This window comes from Protopterus annectens, chromosome 15.part0 (genome assembly GCF_019279795.1).
Source record: "Protopterus annectens isolate FY-2018-M chromosome 15.part0, PAN1.0, whole genome shotgun sequence".
NCBI lineage: Eukaryota > Metazoa > Chordata > Ceratodontiformes > Protopteridae > Protopterus > Protopterus annectens.
The window spans coordinates 457635631-457660480 of NC_056749.1; the positions used below are offsets into that span (position 1 = coordinate 457635631).

General features: G+C 33.5%; 1 protein-coding gene across 2 annotated transcripts in view; it reads right to left on the minus strand.

The window, feature by feature from the left end:
- Nucleotides 1-24850, minus strand: part of HEPH (hephaestin) — a 995050-nt gene that overhangs the window by 292226 nt on the left and 677974 nt on the right. For both annotated transcript variants that reach the window (XM_044057195.1, XM_044057196.1), the window contains exon 16: nt 9101-9207. In XM_044057195.1, the coding sequence (XP_043913130.1) occupies nt 9101-9207 (107 nt within the window). The remainder of the gene's footprint in view (nt 1-9100; nt 9208-24850) is intronic.

Below are 24850 nucleotides of genomic sequence, written 5' to 3' on the forward strand. Positions count from 1 at the left end.
TAGAATACCTAATCCTGAGGAGATTAGAAAGGCTCAAACAGAAGGCACCAATATAGTATTACAACCACAGGGGAAGAGTCCCAAACAAGGTGAGATACTGAGGATCAAAGGTACTACATAAGAAGTGGAGGATGGAATGGGTAAAAATGACAGGATAATGGTAGAAGATAGTAAATATTCTTACAAGAGTTTTAACATTTTCAATTTTAGTAATTTAGAAATAAAGCTTTTTTTTAATTTATTTAGCAAAGGTTTGAAATGTATCCCCAGCTACAAAAGTGATATTAGTAATGTACTAATTGATTTGAAGCTCTTTGTGAGAAGGAGAAACTTAGAATTACTGTTTTCTAGGAATGATGCCCCTGTTAGACTTAACAAACAGTTAACTAGAAGAAGTACTACGAACCTCCCTTTACATCCACAGTTGAGGAATTTTGAGGTCCAAGCTGAGATGGACCTTAGGGAAGTATTAAAAGATAACAGGGTATATTTAACCTCCCCAAAGAGGAAAGGAAGTTATTGGAAGAACTTATGAAGAATGAATATATAAGAATTATGAAACCAGATAAGTGGGAAGGCATTGTGATAATAGATAGTATTTTATATTCTGCCAAAATGCTGGATATATTAAATGACACAACTAGATACTCTAGCGTAGCTAGAAGTGAGATAAATATAGCTTACAGGAAAATTGATTTTGTTTTAAAAAGGAGTTGGCAGCTGAAAGTGGTAGATACAGACTTTTTTGGTATTTATGGATTGACAAACCAAGAGTTCCATCAATATTTAGGATACTGAAAATTCAGAAAAATAAGGATGATTCCCATTGAGGCTGATTGTTTTGGGCAACAGTTCTAAAACATATCCTTTGGCCAAGTTTATTGATACTAGATTAAAAAAAGTATGGGTTAATCAAACACGAATTTTGAAAGATTTATATAGGATTGCTTATGTAGTATTAAGACAGAATTATTTAGGCTTGATCTAATTTTTGTGACTGTGGATATACAGTTCTTTTTACGGTGATCCCTCACAAAATTGGACTAGATTGGTTTGAGGAAGCACTTTTAAGTAGTGGGCAAAATACTAATGTAGAACTCCAGTTATCTATGGGCTTAATGGATATGGTTCTGGGTAATAATTTTATGTACTTTGAAGGGGAATTCTTTAAACAAATAAGAGGAGTAGTGATGGGAGCCTGCTGTACTCCAACATATGCAAATATAGTGCTTTTGGGGAGAAACTTTTTATTTAATTCCAGGTATATAAATTGTGGAATTTTTTACAAATGATACCTGGATGATGATTGTATTTTTGGGTAGGGTTGGAGAATGAACTAATGGTATTTTTAGAGTATATAAACAATACAACAATTCCTTAAATTTATATATTGTATTACTAAAGACAAAATAAATTACCTAGATGTCACCATTGAAAAGGTTTATGAGGAGAAGACATTTAAATCCAATATATTTAGGAAAGAGACATTCTTTAGTTCCTATTTATACTTGACAAGTGCATACCCTTTTAGGCAGAAAAGAAGTATCGTAAAGGGACAATTTATTCATTAGTCCAGGATGACCTCTACAGAACAGGATTTTTTTTTGTAGAAAGTAATAGGTTGAAATGGATGTTTTTAGAAAGGAAATATCCACTGAAACTGATTAAAGAGGTGTTGGATGAGGTTAAGAAGAAGACTGATGGTAAATATGGTCCAATTTTGGGTAAAGTACAGGAATTGATGAGGGAGAATAGGACATATGAGATACAGGTTGAGCAAATTCAGGAAAATTGTAAGGGTATATTATGAATTATAATAATGATACAAATATTATTAGAAGACTAATTGTTAACAATTGGAATAGATTTGCTTGTTATTTGGAACTGGAGGATTTATTCAATGAACCTTTGAATTTTGTTTATAAGAAAGGGACAAATGTTAAAGACTATTGGAGAAGTGAACAAAGCAGAAATGTTGAAGGAGAAATGGTACTTTTAAATGTGGGACCTGTTTTCAATGCCCCTATATGCATAACAGGGAATCACTTTTTATTCAGGCTAGGGACAGAGTGATTAAGCCTAGCATCTACTCAAATTGTGACAACCAGGGTGGTATATGCTGTTACATGTAAAAATGTGGGCATTTTACATAGGAAAGACTATAAGAAAATTGAAAAGGAGGGTATACAAACACTTAAATGAATTTAAAAACAAGGATGTTAATAATGCTTTATATAAACAAAGTTAAGAGTGTTCCACAGTCAGTTATAGTTTCTTTTTTTGGAAATGGTTGAACAAGATCCTAGAGCTGGGCCCTGGGAAACTAAAATGGTGTACAGATAGCTTTTTTGGCAATTGGTTTTAGAGCAAACACATTCCCAGGGCTGAACAAAAACATTTCTTTAGCCCCAGTTTTGAAATTAAGGGCAGCTAAGCTTTAACCCTCAAAAATTTAGAATTAAAGGATGTTATAATTACAGAAATCCATAAAGTCTTTAATGGCAATGTTTTACAGCAGAACATAGATTTATAGATGATCTGTTTAAGGTTAAGTTGTAGATTCATATTTTAAGAAATGTTTACTTTTTCTTTCACTACTTGCCTTTTATGGTATAGCAAGTAGATGGTAATATTGGCTTATTCATTCAGGGAACTACTCCACTGGTCTGTTAGTAGAATATAATGTTCCTAATTTTTATTAATTGTTCAATATGTTTAGATTTATGACAAGGTTTTTAAGATTTATTTGTAATAGAAAATTTTACAGATGAATGAGAGGGGTAGCTTTTTTGGGATTTGTTTTTGGTTTAATTGTTTTTAATTATCTAATAAAGATGTTAGTTGACTGATTCTAAAAATGGGGGGGTATAAATTAGTGATGAGTATGGAATGGTTTGTTGTATCTGATGAAGTCCTGCTTGTGCGGATGAAAACAAGTGATACTGTTAAGATTTCAATAAATTTGTGTTGTATCAACCACTCGAGCTTTGAATTTTATAGACCTCTTGGGTGCTGTCTATTTGGGTTTGGTTGTGGCATTTTTTGGCACCTTTTCCTCCTTGGTTTTTGAGGGCTTTTAACTCTCTGTTTTTCAATAATCAACTTTTGGAAAATAGTAGGTCATATACGAATGTTTTGAACACTTATGGATAAACCCATACGCACCTCAGTTTCTAAATGATATTTATCATGATTGATTGTAAATAATGTAGATTACAACTGGAAATACTATTATTAGGCAATAAACATTACAGGGTTTTAGTGTTTGTTATCTAACAACTGTATTTCACAGAACTTCCATTCTAGTTTGCCATCTCTCACTACATATAATTTGTCTTTGTAGTCTGCAGATGACACTGAAATTGGTCAGTTTTGGTCAGTGCTCTACCCCAAACATATTAAATAAATACATAAATAAAAAGGAGGGGAGAAAGAACCAATGGATATTTTTTTAGGGTGCTATTTACATTCATGACCAAGGTGGTAGAAGAAAGAGTGACCAGAGGGAAATGTAGGATGAATAGCACAGCCAAGGAAAGAATGCAGATGAAAACAGCACAGCCAAGGAAAGAATGCAGATGAAAACAGCAGTGGTCTGAAAGGCAAATAGAACTTGGAGAAATTATGAAAGTGATCAGGGGTATAAAAAGAGGAAAGGGAAACAATGAATTGCCTAATGAGTTTTACATGCATTTGTAATGCATAATGTTGAAGGAGTTAAGGAAATTTACATTGTGGTAAGTAAAGCAAAATCCTTTCATTGTCATTTCTAAATCTCAGGTCAGTAACCACAGCAAAGAAGAACCAGAGTAGTACTTAACCATACACATGCAGGTCAATATCCTTGATAAATCCTGATGCTAAAATACTAAGCATGGTTTTAACTAACAAACTTAAATGCTTAATTCCAAATTTGGTAAAGGAGGGTAAGTCAGGATTTGTGAAATATACAATTGCAGGACAATGATGCTAACTATTAGAAAGTTCTATAGAGGAAGCCACTATATGAAAATATCAGAAATAGTGCATCATTTTCTTCCATATTTAGAAAGCCTTTTTTGATGAGATTTTGGAAAGAGGTGATTGAGAATGAATAATACAATAAGAGAATTATATCTCTCAGAATGGATGCAAGAGAAAAATAATAGAAATTTCCTTTCTGATGAGGGGAGTATAGCTGGAAAAAGGAGAGTTGTCCAAAGCCCCCTAATTTGTTAATGCAAGATATGTAATTAATAGCACAGAGTTGTATAGGCACTATAAAAGGATGAGAGAGACATGAGGACATTTTGTTCACTTTGCAGATGAATGTATATTGATATCAGATAAATAGTTAAGGATTTCTTCAATGTCTGGAAAGATGCTGAGAAGCAGTCTGGAAAGAAAAAGAGTCCAGCTGGGAGTTGTGCAGGTTAAGGACAAAATGAGGAAGATATGATCATATGGAGGAGTGGAAATAAATACTTAAGTCTGAAGGTATATTAGTCATGAGAAAATGGTGTACTAGAATTTCCTGGCACTGCTTTTGTTACCAATAGGAAAGTGGGGGACAACAGGGAACACCTTTGCAGGGAGGATATTTAACATTCAGATGATGATATTATATGGTCTACAGCATATATCTGAAGGGGCACGCAGCTCATGGACTATCAAATTAGTGTGGTGGTATACCCGGTTTTGTTCAAGTACAGGAATTAAATAGGAAGGAAGAGAATTAAAACTCCAGGAAATTTTAAGGGTAGGAATAACTAGAGATAAAATTATAAATGTACCAAAGGTGAATAAATTATTAGAGATGAGTGGAAATAACAGGAAGATTGGAAAAATTAAGGAGGGCTGACAACAGAGTCTGAAGTGAAGAGTAAGACTAGGGGTTGATTTGACAGTATTCAACTGCAGATCTTTGATGAAGCCAAAATTAGGGAAAAATGGGAAGAATTGCCAGGCCATAGGAATCTGGAGGGACTAATACATTAGGTTTCCCTTTTACATGTGGTATTGAGGAAATACAGTTCTCTCTACATTGTTAGTTAAGGAGGTGCTTTTTCATCTTTTGCAAACATACACCCACAAATTCACATAGCATAAATAAAATTGAATATACATACCAGCAGTACTCTTAAAGATGATTACCTCCATGAACAACTCCTTTTACAGAAGCACTGAAACCACTTTAAATTTAAGCTAACATAGTTTGTTCAGTGCATTTCCTGCCAAGTCATTTAGTAAAGTTATCAATTCTTGCTTAAGGATTGTATGTTGGAAAGGGAATAATAAAATGAAGGAGAGGGGTTCTTGTCAAGTCATTGATTGTAGTTTCAGTGAAGGTAAATAGATCTAGAGGCAGTCACTAATATACCTTCAATGGCAGTGAAGTTTTCATCATTCTGCACTGTTTTGTGACCTCAGAATTTCATAGATATTATATTTGTTTCTTACAGGAAAAGGATTCACTTAGTTGTAATACAGTTTCTAGCACAGTCATCATTTCTTCATGCAGTACTTAGAATATAGTTTATTGTTCATAGTGCACTGTCAGAGGCACAGCGGGTAGCACAGTCATCTTTGCTGAAGAAGGATTTCTATTCCCTTACCAGGTAGATCACTTGCTGACACTGCACTCCTTCAGATTAGATATTAAACTAGTGTTCCATCTGACTGAGTTGGATGTTAAAGATCACAGAGAGTAGCGGAAGTTCCCCCTGATGCCCTTAACACATTTCCCTTAGTAATAATTAATACCACCTCAGGTCTCCCCTGAAAAGAGGCCAGTAGGATAGTGGGACTTAACCTGGTCAATAAATTATAAATAAAAATAAAAAATAAGTATATGAATTTAGCACATATCTTGGTTTAAATATATATATATATATGTAATGATATTTATAAATGACTATATTTTATATAAATTGTGACTGGTTTATCTCTAAATATTAAATACTATACACACTATTGCCTTATACATAAATCTTCTTTAATGATCATATTAAGGTATTTCTTAAGTCATATTTTAACTTTTATATTACTTCTGTTATAATATAGTAGTAATATGTTTTTAACATGAAGACTACAGTTAATGACTAGTCTTTATGGCCTGATGCAACTTATTTAATGATGACTGTCTCATCTTGTCACCACATTAGAATTATTTATTATACTCTTTCTTTTATTTGGGTTTTTATGCATTTCTTCCTCTTTCTCTTGTTCTTTGATTTGTAGATGTTACTTTTTTTCTTGTCTGTTAATACTTTTAGTAAAACTTGATTGATTTTTTGGTGCTGAAGAATCATTTAAATATTGATTAAGCTTTTACATTTTGTTTTTTTTTTTTCAGAAAGTTTTTCTTGGTAACCATCTGGTTTTGTTGCCAGGCATTATGGTCATATTTCTTTCTGTGATAGTCCGTTATTACATACTCTTAGATTAACTACAAATTTAACTGATCTCAAGTAAAGCTGTACTTACGCAAGAGAAATGATATTCTGACCCTCATTTTACTGAGTCAGTGTTCTTTGACTTGTCCAAGGCCATTGAACAGTGTTATATAAACTAATGAAATTAAATAATTCAGTGAATTAATGAAACTAAATAATTATGTGAATTAACTCATATGTTTCATGTGTGCCCGTGGCTTTTTTTTTTTTTTTTTTATAAATTATTTGATTTTGTTGTAAAATCATGACTGAAAGCCAAACTGTATATAGGTACAGTATATGTTTGTGCTATATTATTTATTATTTAAGTTGTCTTTACAATGCCACATATTACAAGTAAAACTTTTTTCTTCTTAAAATTAATGTTACTTATGAGAAGAATTGGGAATGAATATGAGCTTGAAAAGGCATGGCCAGATTAAATAAATAAAAAATGATAACATGCTTATTCTGGTTAAACTTTGGGTGATAAAGGTTGGCTGTTTTATTCATGGCAGTTATTTATAAACACACTAGTGTACCATATTTGTCTATCTTTTGCATTAATAAAATAATTTTCTTACTCTTCATAGGCCAATATAAATGCTATCTTTAACAAGTGATTAAATTCATAGTAGTAGGAATTATATTTCAACATTCTTTTAATTATGTTTATTTCTTTACTTGCGTAAATATATCTAAGCCTTTCGATTCTAGGTTCTGGGAAAGGTTTTAGGCAAAAATCACTTCTATTTTTATTCATTTCTTCATTTTCCTGTGATGCTCAGAAGAGAGAGTTAACATTACATGATAAATACTCTTACAGTCACTGAGATTCACTTTGCTTTCTTACAGAGACTTTACATTGGAGCAAACAAGCTAACTCTATGAAATCACTTTTCCATTGTTTGTATGGAGTGCTCTCCTGTACATTATTCTCCTGGTTGTTTTGTTCTCCTTAACTTTGTGGTTTATGAGGGTACAGTTTTCCACCAATTGTGGCAGCATCCTATTCTCATTTTGCCTGCCTATTGGCTTGGAATTTGTTCACTGCTATTGGTTGCTTTTACTGACATAATAGGACACACCTCCATAAAAAAATGATAGCTTCCGCTACCAATAGTGGAGGGAAGAGGTAAGCCCAGTTCTCATACAGAATATACATTGGTTAGTTCATTATCTGGCCAATAAGCAGAGCTGCTCATGTTACAGGATTGCTTTATAAGCTTAATTTTTTAAATGCCCAACCAGAATTGCCTTTAATTTCACATGTCTTTAGCATTGTCTCATTAACCCCCCCCCCCATACAACATAAGTGGAGGGGATTTGTGAAGGGGAGGTTATTAAGTGTGTGTGCATATGTGTGTGTGTGTGTGTGTGTGTGTGTGTGTGTGTGTGTGTCCTTGTGTGCGTGTGTGTTTGTGTGCGTGTGTGTTTGTGTTTCTGTCTGTCTGTGCTGAAAACGCATGTTAGAGTTCATAAAGTCTACATGTTAAAAGTGATCATCATTTGGTTACTCTAGTATTTTGCATCTGAATTTTAAATAAAAGTTGCAAATATGAAAAAGAATTCCATGACTGTTTTATTATTTTTATGTTTGGATCTATGAATTATATATTTTTACATTTTATAAAATATGCAACAAGTAAACACAAATCTGAAATAAAACTCTGAAATTTTGAACTGTTTTAACCATTTAACTGATCCAAAAAGGTCAAAAAATAGTGTGAGGCGAATTAGTCATGTGAGGTAAACACCTTGCTAAAACAGTGAAGTTTATGCTGAGCACTGTATGTACATTGCTATCAGTGTCCTTTTACCCGAGAACAAGAAAGAATCAGCAAAACTGTAGCATTGTAACGGTATGAATAGCTATGGCTCCTACGGCCACCCCTACTCATGTGCATAAGTTTATTGTAATCATAATATCAGGAGTCATGACCATGATGAAAAGTAAACTTGGAAGAATGATTTTTGGTAAACACAGCAGACTGGATAAATTCTGCTGCTTACATAAAATATATAATTATGCATCATGCATTATGCAGCCATATCAGCAGTAAGCTACCATCTCCGTTTGCCACTTCAGCAAAATGGTGTGCTTATTTTTCCATGAAATAACTTACTTTGCTCTCACTGTTCAGCAGCAAAGTGACAAACCAACCTTTGAAATCTGATATCACTGTTTATTACAATTAATTACAGACATGTACTTAATTTCTGCTCAAAGATATGTGGTCTGCAATAAAACAATATTAAAATGCAAACCTACTAAATCTGGGAAAGGTTATGCATGTGGCATGTACATATGGACTTTAAATTGCAAAAATAAATTCAGTGCACGTTTTTTAAAGCACTGTAGAATGTTATATTTTCTTCACTGAAGATTGTAGATTCTTTTGTGTTGGTTTATAATCATGAATACTAAATAAAACACACACACACTGAAAAAGCAAACTTGTGTTGAAATCTTCATGAGCACTACTTTTTCCTTTTGTAACATGGAAGTGCTGCTGTCTCCACAGTTAATTGTTATCCCATAATGCTTTATTGGAAGCTATTATCATTAACAGTCTAAAAACAAACAGACCCACTTGGGACATTAAGCTGGTAATGTATTTATTTGTGCCCAAAATATTTTATGCAACTCTTCTAGAAGTCATACAGTCAAGAAATAAAAGTCTTACCTTCACAAGATGAACTGTAGAGTAATAGGCCCATGTAATGCAATGTGAATCACCTTGTCCGGGACCTGACCTCTGTTGAATGAGCCATTCATATGTAACAATTTCACCTGCAAACAAAACCACAACAAAATTAGCATGGAAGGATCTCTGGGCTTATTGAAGATATAAGGCAGTCCATAGTCAGTAATCTTGTAAAATAGTGTAACTTATACAGGACACCTTAAGCCACTTGTTTTTAGGGCAGATGACTATATGATCCCAGGCAGTGTTGGCATCTTATACCATAGCAGGGTTTGGGGGATGATGTTCACCAAAGTTGGACTCTGCTTTAGGCTTTATTAAAACTTGTAAATTACAGTGTACAAAACCCACCCTACCTCACGTAAATTGGATAAAGGTATTTACAGAGTGCTATTTCTGGGAAAACATAAGTGGTGTGATATCAGGTTACTTTTTTCCTTATGTTTCTTTCGTGGAAATGCATCTGTCAGGGAAATAATCACCCTTCATGCTTTCATTATAAAGACTATTAGAATAAGAGCAACTTATTATTATAAATTATATTCATTCATTAATTTATTTATTCATTCATTTATTTGTTTATTTATTAACTTTAAGTGGGAAGATGGGACAGTCAGCAGACCCTTTTCTGCTACCACCCAGGCCAAAAGGCAAGTTGGTAGTCTACCTAAAAAAACAGATAATGCACAGTACAGAAAAGCAAGTAATACACAATTTAAAAAAGCATTAGGTATTCAGTTAATATGCAGATAGCTTTCTTAGATGTTAAAATAAGGCATGGAGAAGGAAAAACAACAAAATAGATACATTCTTGCAAACTGAGATCTGTGAAACAAAAAATACAACGTGTACAAAAAATGTGTATATAAGGTGAGTTTACAGTATACAAGTCTAACCTGCATGCAGGAAACTGTTGTGTGCAGAGCATTCTTGGACTTGCTTCATATTTCAGTAATTCTGTATTTGTGCACTATGGATTTGAGATGGTTTGAAGAACAACAAGGTGAGATGCACAGCATTAGCCAATGTCCATAAAGCAAGTACAACTGGGTTCTTTTAGGAGATATCATCTTGGTTTAACTTTAAATTGACCGAGGTTTTCCTACAGCATTATCACTTTAGCTCATATAAGAAAAAAAATCTTATTCTTTTAATTCAAAAGTCTAGAAGGCATTTAGTTCAAACTGGTTTGTTTCTCAGAAAAGTCTATTGAATTGAAATCATTAGGGATTTGTGTAACTTGTGCTAATGATAATGAAAGGAATTTGATTATAATGTTCCACCACAGTATATAGACATACAGTATTACAAAAACATAAAGTTTTAAGCAATAGACAACTGTATGCTTACTAACACAGTGGTTTGCTAGTATGTCTACATATTTACTATATTGCCAACACAGCACATGGGAAGTGGATCCACAAGGGTACAACTGAAATAATAAGAACCTGAAACATTTGCCTTTATGAATAAACTTCAAATGAATATCTTTAGTTGTGTTTTCATTAACTTTAAGTGTAGCTGAATTACATTTCTGGTTATAAAATGATATGTTATAATAGGAAAGTTAAAAACAGCTGTAGAATTGCAACCTGAACACTTTTCAGGACATTTTTATGCAAGCATGAGCCTGAATGAACTGTCACTGCAGGAGTAGTTCAGCAATGTGAAAAATCCCATTATAGTCAACAGAAGTGCCACACCACAATGGATTATGGAGAAAACAAGCTAAAATTATAAGAAATGACTGCATAAAGTGACACTTTGAAGAGGGTCCCTGAAGGTTCGTTATTAGTCGTCATTATTCTGTCTAAACATAGTTAATATCACTTGTGGTTGTGTGGGTTTCCTCCGGGTGCTCCAGTTTCCTCCCACATCCCAAACACATGTTGTAGGTGGATTGGACATTCTGAATTGGCCCTAGGCATGAGTGCATGCATGTGTGTGTCTTCCGTGGAAGGTTGGGTGCTGGGCTGGCAACTCGAAACCATAAAAACTCTACTGCCAATCATGAGCAGACTGGTGATCAGCTGTGGTGACCCCTAACCGGGAAAAGCCGAAAGAAGAAGAAGATCATAGCTTCGAGTGCTGTTGGATGCAGCTGTGTCTGGTAGCTGTTGTATGTTGCTGTTTCTGTCTCTGGGAAGCTGTGGGTTGCGGCTTGTGATCGAGGTTTACTGATGCTTGTGTATTAGGAAGAGACATTTGGTGTTTTAGTCTGGATCTAGGGGAAGGGGGGTAGATAAAACTGTGATGTGGGATATTTTGGCAGAGAAGAGTTTGTTTATACATCTGCTGAGTGAGAGGTGGGAAGGTTGGAAGAATGTGTTATCTCTTGTTGTGGCGGCTTGTTGGAAGGTTTTTTTTTATTTTATTTTTGAATGCTCTCCGTTCTTTTCCTGGCTGCTGCCTCACTGAAAGGGAGGGAATTTAGGCTTGAAGTTGCAGTGAAGTGAAGCTTTGCTTCAGGTGCCTCGTGAGCCTCTGGTATGAAATACACAGACACACTAACAGAAACAGACACTCCCAGGTTGCTATGGTAACGGAGACAGAGTGACAGTAATGTTTAATGGCTCTGAGGAGTCTCCGAGATGATTCTCAGTAATGAAATTTTTAGTTAAAAAAAAATATAAATAAATATATATATATATATATATATATATATATATATATATATATATATATATATATATATATATAAAAGGGGGCTGTTTTAAACCATATGTACACATATTGATGGTCTTCCAAAACTTCGTTTAGCTCATTAAGTTGATTCTTGATATAAAAAAAAAAAAAAAAAGAATAATAAGCGCAATTTCATATTTAAAATGTATTTTGGTCCAAACACATTAAGGATGGACATGAGTGGAAGTCTGAGTTATTGTGAAAGACTAAGAGCACTTGGGCTTGTGCAGTACCCTTTCCAGTGGTCTGGGAGGTGAGCTTGCTCGGATGTGTTTGGCATACGGGGATAGCTGATTTTAGGGGTGTTTGGGGTTGCCAGGAAGTACTAGAGTGTCATCAGATTTCCTTCATGGAAATATCTGTGGTAATGGAAGGTGTGTTGAGTGGTTCACTGGCAGAATGGCCACTGAATGGAACAGGAGAAATATTGGTTTGGATATTTTAAGAACAGCCTGGAAACACACCACATGAACTAGTGAATGGTATTCTGGCAAAACTGGATTGGCATTGTTGCCCATGCTTGAAGTACTGATATGTGTGTATGTAAGGATGGAAATATACTTATAACAAATAAGAAACTAGAAGGGTCTCATAATTTAAAGACTATGGACTGTATAAACATGCTTGGAAGGAGCTAATAATAACAATAAGCATTACAGCTTGTGGTCTCTCAAATAACTAAGCAACAGCCAACAAAAAAACACACACAATAGTTATGTTATGTTATGTAATGTATGATTTTAGTAAATCTAGACATAAAATATATAATCGTCATATAAGATGAAGCAGTCTGCTGAATTTAGATATTAAAGACAGGATTTAATAACAAGGGCTTGTGTATAATAACACTACTGTCTTAACTTGTCATAAATGACATACACTACATTGAACATCAAGGGGAAGCATGATGATTTTCTTATATAAGTAAATATGCATAACAAGTAATGTAATAGCTTTATCTTGAATTGTGGTTTTGTAACCCATCTTGACCATACATAATACTTAAGCGGTTACCGAGGTAATTAATGTTTTATACATGACATCAGACTGACAAAGTTGTTCAACAGAAACCATAGAAGCCTGAACTTGAAATGTCACAGAATGTAAGAATCATATTCTGAACAAATAGTATTAAATTGACAATCACTCAGTTTAACCTTTGCTGGTTAAACAAAATAGAATGTTGCCATTTAAATCTAAAAACTTTCAGTATATGCCATAAAATGGCAATTTATGAATATAGAAAGGGAACTTGTAATCCTTAATCACATTAAGTGAATTTGTTGTTTTTAACCTATAATGTCACTCATTTTATAATAAGAAATGACAAATATGAAAATCCTTATGTGTAGGAAATGGGGGTAACAGGGATACACTGATAATTCAAATGCACTAACTTTCATCAATGTTCACATAAAACAAACTTGATGCTTTAAGTAAGTTAGCAACAAAGTGATAACTTAAATGTTGGCAAATAATGAAATATAACTTCTGATATGTCCAGTAAAATACATTGCATTTTAAACATGAGGTATAAATATTATTACCATCTATTTATATTAAGTAATACGTTTTGAAAGACTTCATCAATAAGGGTGAATATGTTAAATAACTGTGTGCTATAATCTTTTACTGGGGTTCTATATATGATACATCCTACTTTACTATGATTGAATTGCTTCTCATCTATCTTTCATGTAAATATTAATTGCTTATACAATAAGACATTTATATTGTAGCAGAATTCTGTCTAATCTACAGTAGTCCTATATCAATTAAAAATAATATAAATATTGCTTATTCGTATTACAAATATTTTCCATATGATAGTTCAATTTATGGAGTTCAGATGTTCTGGATTGTCAAGGTAGGAGTGATAATTTGATTGACTTAGGTTTATCCATCAGATTAGGAATGATTGTCATTCCATGGCTAGTCCAGATCTTAGTTTTGTTAACATTTATTAATTTAAATTTATTTCACAAAAACATTTTTAGTATGCCTGACCAAAATATTACTTTACTGGTAAACACTCAAAGTATAAAATTGATAATTTCCTTTAAAAGCTCAAACATATACTTTATAGTTATCAGAGGAAAATGTTTAATAGTCTCAATAAAACAAGTCCCACTAACACAACTTTGTTTTCTTTTGAGCCAGTTCCCATTACTTACATCAAATCTCTAGTACTCAAGCTAAAACCTTGCTCTCCTTCCACTGACAATCTATCTCCTACATTCCTCAAACTTGCTGCTGACTCAATTGCCTATCCTGTATCTATACTAATTAATTGATCTATTCTGGAATCAACTGTCCCATCCTTTGGAAATCTTACTTCACTATCCCTCTTCATAAAGGTGGAAACTCCACTGACCCCTCAAACTACCGACCCATTGCCATTCTGTCCCCCCTCTCCAAGATATTAGAAAAATGTATTCACTCACAGCTTTTCAATCACCTCCTCACACACCACTTACTTACCCCTACCCAACATGGATTTCGTCCTCACCACAGCACCACCACTGCCCTCCTCTCCTTTAATCATATCATTGCAGAGGCCCTAGACAACAACAAACTCATTTCCTGTCTCTTCCTAGATCTCTCCAAAGCCTTCGATACTGTCTCTCATCCTCTACTACTATCCAAACTTGCAAATCTCCACCTATCCCCCTCTGCACTTGCCTGGTTTAATAGTTACCTATCTGGCAGGGAACAATCTATCAAATGGCTCTCATCCTCCTCACCTTTCCTTCCCATCTCCACTGGTGTTCCCCAAGGCTCCATCTTGGGACCCCTTTTGTTTAACATCTTCACCAATGATCTTTACACCTCATGCAAAGAATCCTCCCTTATTCAGTATGCCGATGACTCCACACTTATATCCATCTCAAATAACATTCCTGAACTACACTCCCTGACCCAACAGGCCCTACTATCCACTGAACAATGGCTCTCTCACAACCTATTGATCCTAAATCCCAAAAAGACCAAACTCCTACTTTTCCTTCCCCATTCTCTTTCTCATCACAAAACATCCTTTTTTATTACATCTTCTAACAATACAAATATCCAACCTGACACCCACACAAAACTCCTAGGGGTCATTATCGATGATGAACTCAAGTGCAACCTACACATACTCCAATGTATAAAAAAAAACAAACCAGAAACTAGGTCTGCTATATCGGAACAAAAAATTCCTAACCGCTGAATCTAGACTTACCCTGGGCCAGGCACTCCTCCTCCCCTCCCTCTTATACGCCGCCCCAGTTCTTACCAATATCCAGGCCTCCACTCTAAACAAACTGCAACAGACTTACCATAAAATAGCCAGATTCATTACTAACTCCCCGTACAACTCACACCACTGCATTTCTTTAAACTCTCTTCAATGGCTTGAACTTCCCCAGTTTCTGCTATCTTATCAATTTCATATGCTACACTCTATTCTTTATAAACCCTCCTTCTGTCCATCTCTATCTTCCTTAGTCTCCAACTACATCCCATCCCGGACCCTCCGTACTTCTAACCAACAATTACTTGATATCTACCACCCAAAAAGGTCAGTAGGCAAACTACTCTTCAAACACTCCCTTGCCCATGCTTGGAACAAACTTCCCATTGACTTATGTTCAATCTGCCACCCCTCACACTTTAAAAATGAACTAAAAGCTTATTTTCTCAATTCCAGAACCTGCCCTTGCCATGACCCTGCCTAGTCTTCCTTCCCTTTATGTACCCTCAAAAGGACCATACTTAGTACCTCATTACACCTCTCTCTCCAATGTGTCTACTATGCATTTGCACAATTTTATACAAACAAAAAATGTTCATTGTTGACCTATTGAACTATATCAATGTAAAATTGTTAATTAGCTTCTTTTTAATGCAACTTTAACTTTATGCATGTATCCCAACATATGTGAATTGTTTTGCTATAACTGCTATTATATCAATATTGTTTAAAATTGTACTTGTTTTAAAATGTATTACTGGAGCTTTTCTCCTTGGGTCTCCACCGAAAATGGGCCACAAGCCTAGTTGGACAAACCCAGTTAACAAATGTCAATAAATAAATAAATAAAATAAAATACATAGTCTAAATAACCTAAGATGGATTTAACTTTATTATCATTAAATACCAGTGGCTTAAATAACCCTAGCAAGAGATCGAATCTACTGAAATATTTAAAACTGAACAAAGCATAAATTGTCTTCCTTCAAGAAACTCATTTCAAAACAAATGACAATTACTAATGGAATCCTAAGGAGTATATGATATTGGTGCAATCCACTTATAAGACAAAGATAAAAGGAGTAACAATTTTATGGAAAACAAATGTGATTAACCCAGAAATTTATAAGTATGAAGATAAAGAAGGCCTTATGGCATTAGTAATAATTAAATATAACAACAGAATATGGACCCTAGCTAATCTTTGTTGTTTTCCCATCAAGATCACAGATTTGGTACCCAAACTAGAATAGATAAAATATTTGCTGCCCATGACTTACACTCTAAAATCATTAATTTCTCAATCAATCCCTGCCCCTTTTCAGACCACAATTCATTGATACTAAAACTTCAAAATGGGTGCAAACCATTAATCTTTAACTCCAGAATTCCAGCATATATAACTAAAATTAAAGAGTTCAAACTCTGGTTATTATCTGAATTACAGTTCTTCTTAGATATTAATTACACAACAGAGATAAATAAAATAATGATATGGCACTCATTAAAAGCTTACATATATGGTAAAACCCTAACTTGGTATAAAAAAAAAATCAGAGAATGAGATTCTGAATTATTAGATCTACAATCTAAACTTTTGTCAGTAAAAGCTGAAAAAAATCAAAATCATTTGGAGATGAAAAAGAAAAAGAACGTAGAAGTATTAACCAATAAATACAATGAAATTATAACACATAAAACTAGTTTAGCTTTAGAAAAACTAAAAATTAATACCTTGACCACTTCTCCCAAATATCTACATAACTTATCCACAAGAATCAAAATGCAATCAAAAGCTAATAACATTAAAAGTATCTTCCATGAAAAGAAAGGTAAAAATGTCTCAGATATAGGTGACATACAGATATCACTATATGGAACATTTCCAAAAAGAAAATATACATATTGATCAATTAAATCGAGATAAAAAATGTTCTAATATAAGAAAAAAGCAGACAAATTAAAACTAGATCTGCAAGCACCCATATTCTGCAAAGAAATTACAGATGCAATAAAAGAGGGTAAAAATAATAAAGCTCCAGGTATAGCTGGCATAATTATGGAAATACATAAACTTTTTCCTTCAAAGATGCTATCCCTCTTCCATAAAACTCTATTAGAAATTCAGTCACAAGCTTTGATACCACCCTCTTGGTGATATTCCTTAATCACACCAATCCTAAAGGAAAACAAATCCCCTAACATCCGTACCTCATATAGACCTATATCATTATTAAATAATGACTATAAGATATTTATGACAATATTAACTAACAGAATGAAAATACCACTATCCAAAACAATAAATAATGATCAAACTGGATTTATATATCATAGCTATACACATGACAATATTAAAAGGATAATTTCTCTTATAGATTATGTTAATAAAGAAAATAAAGAAACACTCATAATTGGCTTAGATATAGAGAAAGCCTTTGATTCCCTAAATTGGAACTATTTATTCAAAATCCTAATGCTATTTGAATATACTGCATCCTTTATTCATCTCCTAAAGAATTGTTTGCTTGTGTCTTTCAGCTTTTCCCGGTTAGGGGTCACCACAGCGGAACTCGGGTCCGCTAATGATTGACAGTTGATTTTTACATACCGGCTTGCCAGGCCTGATGCACAACCTTCAACGAAGGTATGCCCATTCATGCATGTCTCCACACAGAAGACGCTCTAGCTGAGAATCGAACCAGACAGCGTCTTACTGTGAGGCAACAATGCTACCGCAGCACCACCACCACGGGTTTTAGAATATATATACAAATAATTTAATGTATATCAATTTAGGGTCTTTTACCTCTGAATCTATGCATATAACAAAAGGCACTAAAAGATGTCCCATGTCACTGATTCTATTTGCTCTAGCTATTGAAATATTGGCAGATTCCATTCATAACAATATAAAAATCAAAGGAATAGATGTTTATGAACAATACAATTCTAAAGTAATGCTTTTTGCTGATGACATATTACTAACATTGTCTAATACAAAAGAGACATTAGAAGAATTAGATATATTAATTGACAAATTTCACATGACTTCAGGACTCCATTTCAGTAAATCAAAATCAAAATTTTTATTTTTAAATAAAAAAGAACTGCAGACCAAGGGGGGTCACATCATAGGGAAGCAAGAATCTACCTTAAACTATCAATGAATTGAGTTATGCAAAGGATAATAATGAATTAGTCTAAAAAAACTACAGTAATATCAGTACAATTAAAATCTCTGTGGAAAAATGAAACAAAATAATATTAACATTTGAAGATGGACTACAGTTAATAAAAATGGTTTTGCTGCCTATGAGCCTATATATAGCCTTGGCAATACAACTGTTATCAGAAAGGAATACACTTAAAGAAATAAATTCATGCCTAATACATTTTTATGGTTTCCCAAAAGAAACAGAATAGCTTTAATACATCATATCAGACCATGGAAACAGGGAGGATTAAACTTTCCTGATATAGAAACATATATAAAAGCATCAATATCTAAAACAATCTCAAATTGGATAAGTCCAAATTACTCTACAAATTGGAAAGAATTACTAACTGTAATATCAATAAATGAATTTGATTTACAAAACAAATTTCAAATGGATAAAAACAGTTTGCCATGGCACATATGTATTAGTATGCAATATAACATAACTAAACCCATTAAAACTCATATGATTAATTATTACATTGACTCATTTAGGAAAATTATTAATGCAAATATAGATTTAAAAGCCTGGTTTGATCTTATAACACCATTTATAGTCACAAAGAACTTTCCACATAAAATATATAAATTATTAATTCCTGGGAACAGAAAGGATTTGTTTGTTGCCTCCACTGTATCAAAGAACTAAAAGTTTTAGATATGCAAGAAATAAAAACAACATGCAAAATTCCACAACAGGACTGGCTAATTTTACAGAGTATTCTGTCATATTCGCAAGATTCAAGTAGAATAATTAACAATTCTTCATCTAAAGAAATACCTAAATTTATGAAATACATATATGAAATCATATATAATGACTTTGACATGGGAAACAGTATTTCAAAATTTTACAAAATATTGACAAACTATAAAACAACACCCAAAACCTCATATTGGAAATATATAACAAAGGGACACTCAATACAGTTAACTGAAGATATTAAAATAAATATCTTATTATTGATAAAATATACATCCTTTACACAATACTGGAAAGTTTTTAATTGGAAATGCTTGCACAGAGCATTCTTAGCCCCAGACAGACAGAATATGTTGGAGATGTGAGCAAGTTCACAATGCAGATTGGAACCATATTTTCTTTGTGTTAAAATTAAGCCATTTTGGGGTAGTATTAATAACTTTCTACAAGCTTTATTTAATGAATTATTTTATTTAACTAAAGCTCTTGTATTATTAAATGTGAACAAAGGTCCTCATTTGAATAGGTCAAACATGTATCTAGTATGGACTATACTTGCAATTTCAAGGAAGTGTACAACAAGAAGATGGAATACAAACAATACCAACTTTGGAAGACTTCTATAGCCTACTGAAGACTATACCATTACTGGAAATTAAAGAACTAAGAATTTTTCTAAAGCCATTTATCAACAACTCTTGCGGAAAAGTCTTATCGTTGATTGACACTATACAATAATTGATCAGACACTCTGATGATGGATTGAACATACTTATAAAGTAACTGTATACATTTAGACATTAAGATCTTTTATATTGTCAGGCTAATGTAAATAGTGTACATAGTTATTTAAAATATGTATAAATATGTAAATTCAAATGTATTTGAAATATAAAAAAAATTGAGAAATTCCAATATTTTGGCTTTGTCTCACTCTGTATGTAAGACACTGTAATCACTGAGTATAATAATTACAATGATCAATGTTACTTTTCTCTTCTTTCATGGACTACTGTTTCTGGTTTTCTTGCATCTGTTTTTGAACTGTTGGTAATGAGTGATCCCATGAGATATAAACGTCATCATTTTCCATAATGCTTTGTGACTCATTCTTCCAATGCTTATCAAGCTACTTTAATATTATAATGTTTACACAATCCCCAATGCAACAGTCTTGCCACATTAGAATGCCTTTCAGTATACAGGCCTTCTTCCATTAATGTACCACATCCAGCAACAAGATGTGCGACTGTTTCCAATTTTGTTTTACAGAACTTGCATTTGCCTCTTTATCTCACATGTTTAATGGACTTTGTAAAATCAACGTGGTACATAGTCCACTATTCTAGGCCACACCTTTTATCTTTTCATTTAAATCCACCTCTCCTTAACTATGCCTGCAATAGATCCTAATCACCATGAGGTTGTTCCAGGAGTTTTCTGTACTTGCAAATATATTTATACACCAGATCATTCACCTTATATTGTTTCTTTCTTTCTTTTTTTTTTTTTTTTGGTATATTCAGTTGCTTTTTGATTTTAATCTACTTCTGGTTTGATTTCATTTCCCACTTGACGCCAATATGCTTCTACTCAACTAATCAGGGAAGTCATCTTAGACTTGTTTTCCTCATTAGATCTTGTGAGGTCAACAGATATGTATGCATTCCTACAATTGCAGATCTATACATGTAATCAATTTTGAGGAGGCCAACACCTCCTTCAGAATGGGGAATATATAATCTTAGTATATACACTGATTTTAAAAAAAATATATTTGATAAGAATGAAGCATTTTTCTTGTTATCCTGTCCACCTGATCCAATACCTTTTGAGGCCAGTCAGTCACCACAAAACTATACGTTAGAACAGGAAAATAAATGGGCTTATAGCTTGGACTTTGTTCCTAGATATCAGGGCTGTTTTCAGTGTTAATTTTAGTCCTCTAAAATATTCCTTATTCTTACTAAGTTTTATTTTCAATTGTTCATGTTTTATTGTTGATCCTTAATCAGTCCCCAAATGGTTTTCCACTCCCTCCTGCTCAAATTCTTTTATGTAACATTCCTATCCCAGACTGATATTTTCTTGGTACTGCAGCTTTCCTGCTTTAAAGGTTGCTTTTGCACATTTAGCAAGACCAAATGACATTCTTATATCATCTAAGATAGACATATACAAATGTTAAATAAATAAATAAAATAGTTTTGACCACTTGCAGTTGTGCTTTCAGTTCTTCATCTTATGCACTATATGGTTTTAAATCATTGCCAAAAAGAAAATGAAAAGTCTTTATACTTTCTGGTTTTCTAGGATCCAAATTGTAGCCATGATTTAATTTGTAAAGTTGGGTTAAGGGCAAGATAAAAGGTCAGCAGTGACAGACTCACCCTGGAATATCCCCCTTTGAATATGTATCCCTGAGATAATAATTTGAACTTTATCATAGTTTAGTTGAAAAGTGGTTTGCCACTGTTTCATGGTCACTAAAATGTAATTGATCAATGTAGGGTGATCACACATTTGTAAGCACTATTTTATCCATGAATGTGGGTTGCTGTCAAAAGCTTCTCCATTATGACTTTATTTATGAACAAATAATCCTTTGTTCTATATAACTTTCTTATGTACCCTTTTGATCTACTGACATGATTGAGTTTTCTTCTAAATGACTATAAACTCTGTCTGCATCAATTCCAGTGTATAGTTTATACATCATTGGAAGGCAAGTTATTGGTCTACAGTTTTTAGGAAGTCTTTCTGAGGGAGTATCATTATTCCTGTTGTTAACCAGGGTAGTGTCTGTTCAGGATGCTCATATAAATAGTTCATACTCAGGGCTAAATCTTCATGTAAAGATGTTAATACTTTTAGCTAGAAGTTAGGTACTGCATTGGGCCAGGGGTTTTCCACTTAAGAGCTTTTCTTAATTTTCATTCAATTTATCTGGCTGTTACTTGATCCCATTTCATATCCTGTAGATTTGTGCTTCTTATTCTTTCCTTTACTTCTCTCCATTCAGCATCTTTGTTATGTTCTACAGGACCTTCAAACTATTTCTCAAAAATGTCTGTTCTTTTCTTGATGGTGTTTCCCAATTCCCTATAAAATGTTTTTAGGTCATCAGTAAATTGTTTATTTTGCCCTTTTCCTTTATATTTATTTGCATGTCTTTTATTTTTTTCTGCCTCTGCTGATATCTTTAGTTTATTATTTCCAATAGTGAATGATAGATCCTGGTCTGTTCTGATACTGTGCATTGCTTTTATCACATCTACCTTTCTGAGTATTTTTGTTGATCTGTTTCCTCTTCTATACTCTTCTAACAGTGACACTTCTTATCTGAATTGCTTTATAGTTTTCTCTATTTGATACTTCCATGATTGCATTTGATTTCTCCCCTTCCTGTTCCTTACTACCCTGTGTTTGTGTGGTAAGACTATTATTAATTTAGCTGCATGGTAATGTATCTTATTTACTTCTGTTTTTTGAATGAATATCTATGAAGAGTCCTGATTACCGTGTTCATTTATTTTATCAAACTTCTAATAATTTGGGTCTTACTGACTTTCTGTAATTTATTTATTTCATTGATCTTAATATGTCTATCCATCTCTGTTAAATCAAGCAATTCTTCCATTAGATCATTTTCTTCTGAAATAAGGGCATTCTTTTTTCTCCATTTCCTGTGGGCATTCTACAGAAAGTTCCAGAAAAAAATTCCTGTGCCATATACTCGTCTACTTTATCCCATGTCATGCTTTCCTGTTTCTTATGAGAACTCACTTTCCTATCACTCCACAACATTGACTGCATCAGAGTTGCCACATTTTCCTGTTCCTTCCCTTGCTCTGCAACTCCAACTGAACGTTTATACTGGTTACCTGCTGAAGACTCCAAAGTATCTTCATGTGGCAACTGATCAGACGCTTCCCGCTCCATTGGTTTCTCCTTAATTTAGAGACTCGTTCTATCATGCTGTGATGTTATCAGCGTTAGATTTTCTACACTATATCCTTCAAATTTGCAGGTAATCCATAACTTCAATTTCTGTATCTTTAAACTTCTGTATTACTAATCTTTTCCCCTTTCTCCCTTTATTTTTTGATTTGTAAAATTTTTCATATTTGGATGCTTTCATCTGTATTTCTCTTCAAATATCTTTGGTGCTGCTTTTTTGTATTGATTAGTTTTGCTTTCTCCTTAGCATAAATATTGCACCATATTAAATTTCTCTTTCATTTCCTTGTCCATATTTCTTCTTCAGATGTCTCCTGCTCCTCCTGTTCCTCACTACATGGGGAACTCTCTTTTCTTTTTCTATCATGCTGTGACATAACCTGTGTTCTTTCTACACTAAATCCTTTTTTCCACAGGTATTCCATAAATTCATATTTTTTTTAACTTCTACTTTACTACTCTTCTGTTCTACATTCCCCTTTTGTGATCTTTTTTTTTTTTTTTTGTACTGTAAAATTTTCCATATCTGGGTGCTTTTGCTTGTATTTCTCTTTGAATATCTTTGGAGCTGCTTTTTTCATTGATTAATTTGGTGTTCTCCTTTGCATAAATATTGCACCATATCAGATCTCTCTTTCTTTGCCATGTCCATATTTCTTTTTATATATTTCAAAAATCTCTAGATTTTGTTCTTTATATTTTTACCCTTCCTCGGTTGCTTCTTATTCCAATCAGCCCATGGTTTCTTGGTCTATATAATATTTTCATGAATCTGCTGTATTAATGAACATAAATTTGCATTTGAAGTTTTTAACAGTTTTTTTTTTTTTTTTGTGCAAGCATTTCTCTTTCCTCTGATTTATCTCGTGATCATTTTGTATATCTTCTGTCTGGAAATTCTAGGCCTCTTGCATAATAGTAACAATACATAATTTCTTTTTTATCCTCAGTAGTCCACCCTGTCATCTTTATGGTTCTTTTTGGTCTGTTAGTTTTTGTGTTTTTTGTGGACTACTACTTCCTCATACAACAGGGGGTCATCCTCCCCCTGAGCCTGACCTAACCCCATTGTAGGAATATTCCATGTCTTGAGGATTCAACACTTTCTCCAGTCCTGACACCAGTTTACCTATCGGGATTAGGCACTTTTATCCTGGGACTTGCACACCCAGCTCTCTTTTTTTATTTTTTTTTTTACCTACTTCAGTTCATGATATATGCTACATAAAATATAGTCTATATATCAGTGTCACCTTAGTGAGATTTTGTAAAAAAAAAAAAAAAACACAGTCCACCTCATGAAGGTACTCACCAAAAGTTGAGGATGATTTCATTTCCATCACTATTACTCTCCTTTGCTTGCTGATTTTATCATCTTTCCATGTTTGTGAAGTTTCTTTAAAACATTCCCTTGAAAAACTGCAGCATCATCATGAATGAAATTCTAATTGTTTATGCTGAAAACAGGAAGCTGAGCCACCAGTTTGGAATCAAAGATGGAGAATCAAGAATAAAAACGGATGTTACAATCCATGTGATCCTTGGTGCCAGAAATTAATTCTCCTTGACAAGCTGAAAGAAAATATTGGCGTCCCTAAATAATAGGCAGGAGATTATTCATTTTAGCGCTTGTGCCTTAGACCTGAATGACTCATCATTTAATAACACCATGCACAAAATGCAGGGTGCCCCAAGATTTTCAGTAGCTATTTTGTAGTACACTTTAATTAGTATGTGCACAGTTTCTTTTTAGGATTGTAGTAGCATGCACAAAAACTAGGCCTGACAGCGCAGAGGAGCTATTAATAAACAGCATTTGATTCCCGCAGCCTTCATTTGACTGTTGTGTGGATCCGAGGAAATTACTTCATCAGAAAATGCTATGGGAAAATTGAACTAGACTGCTAGTCTCATGATTCCATGCCT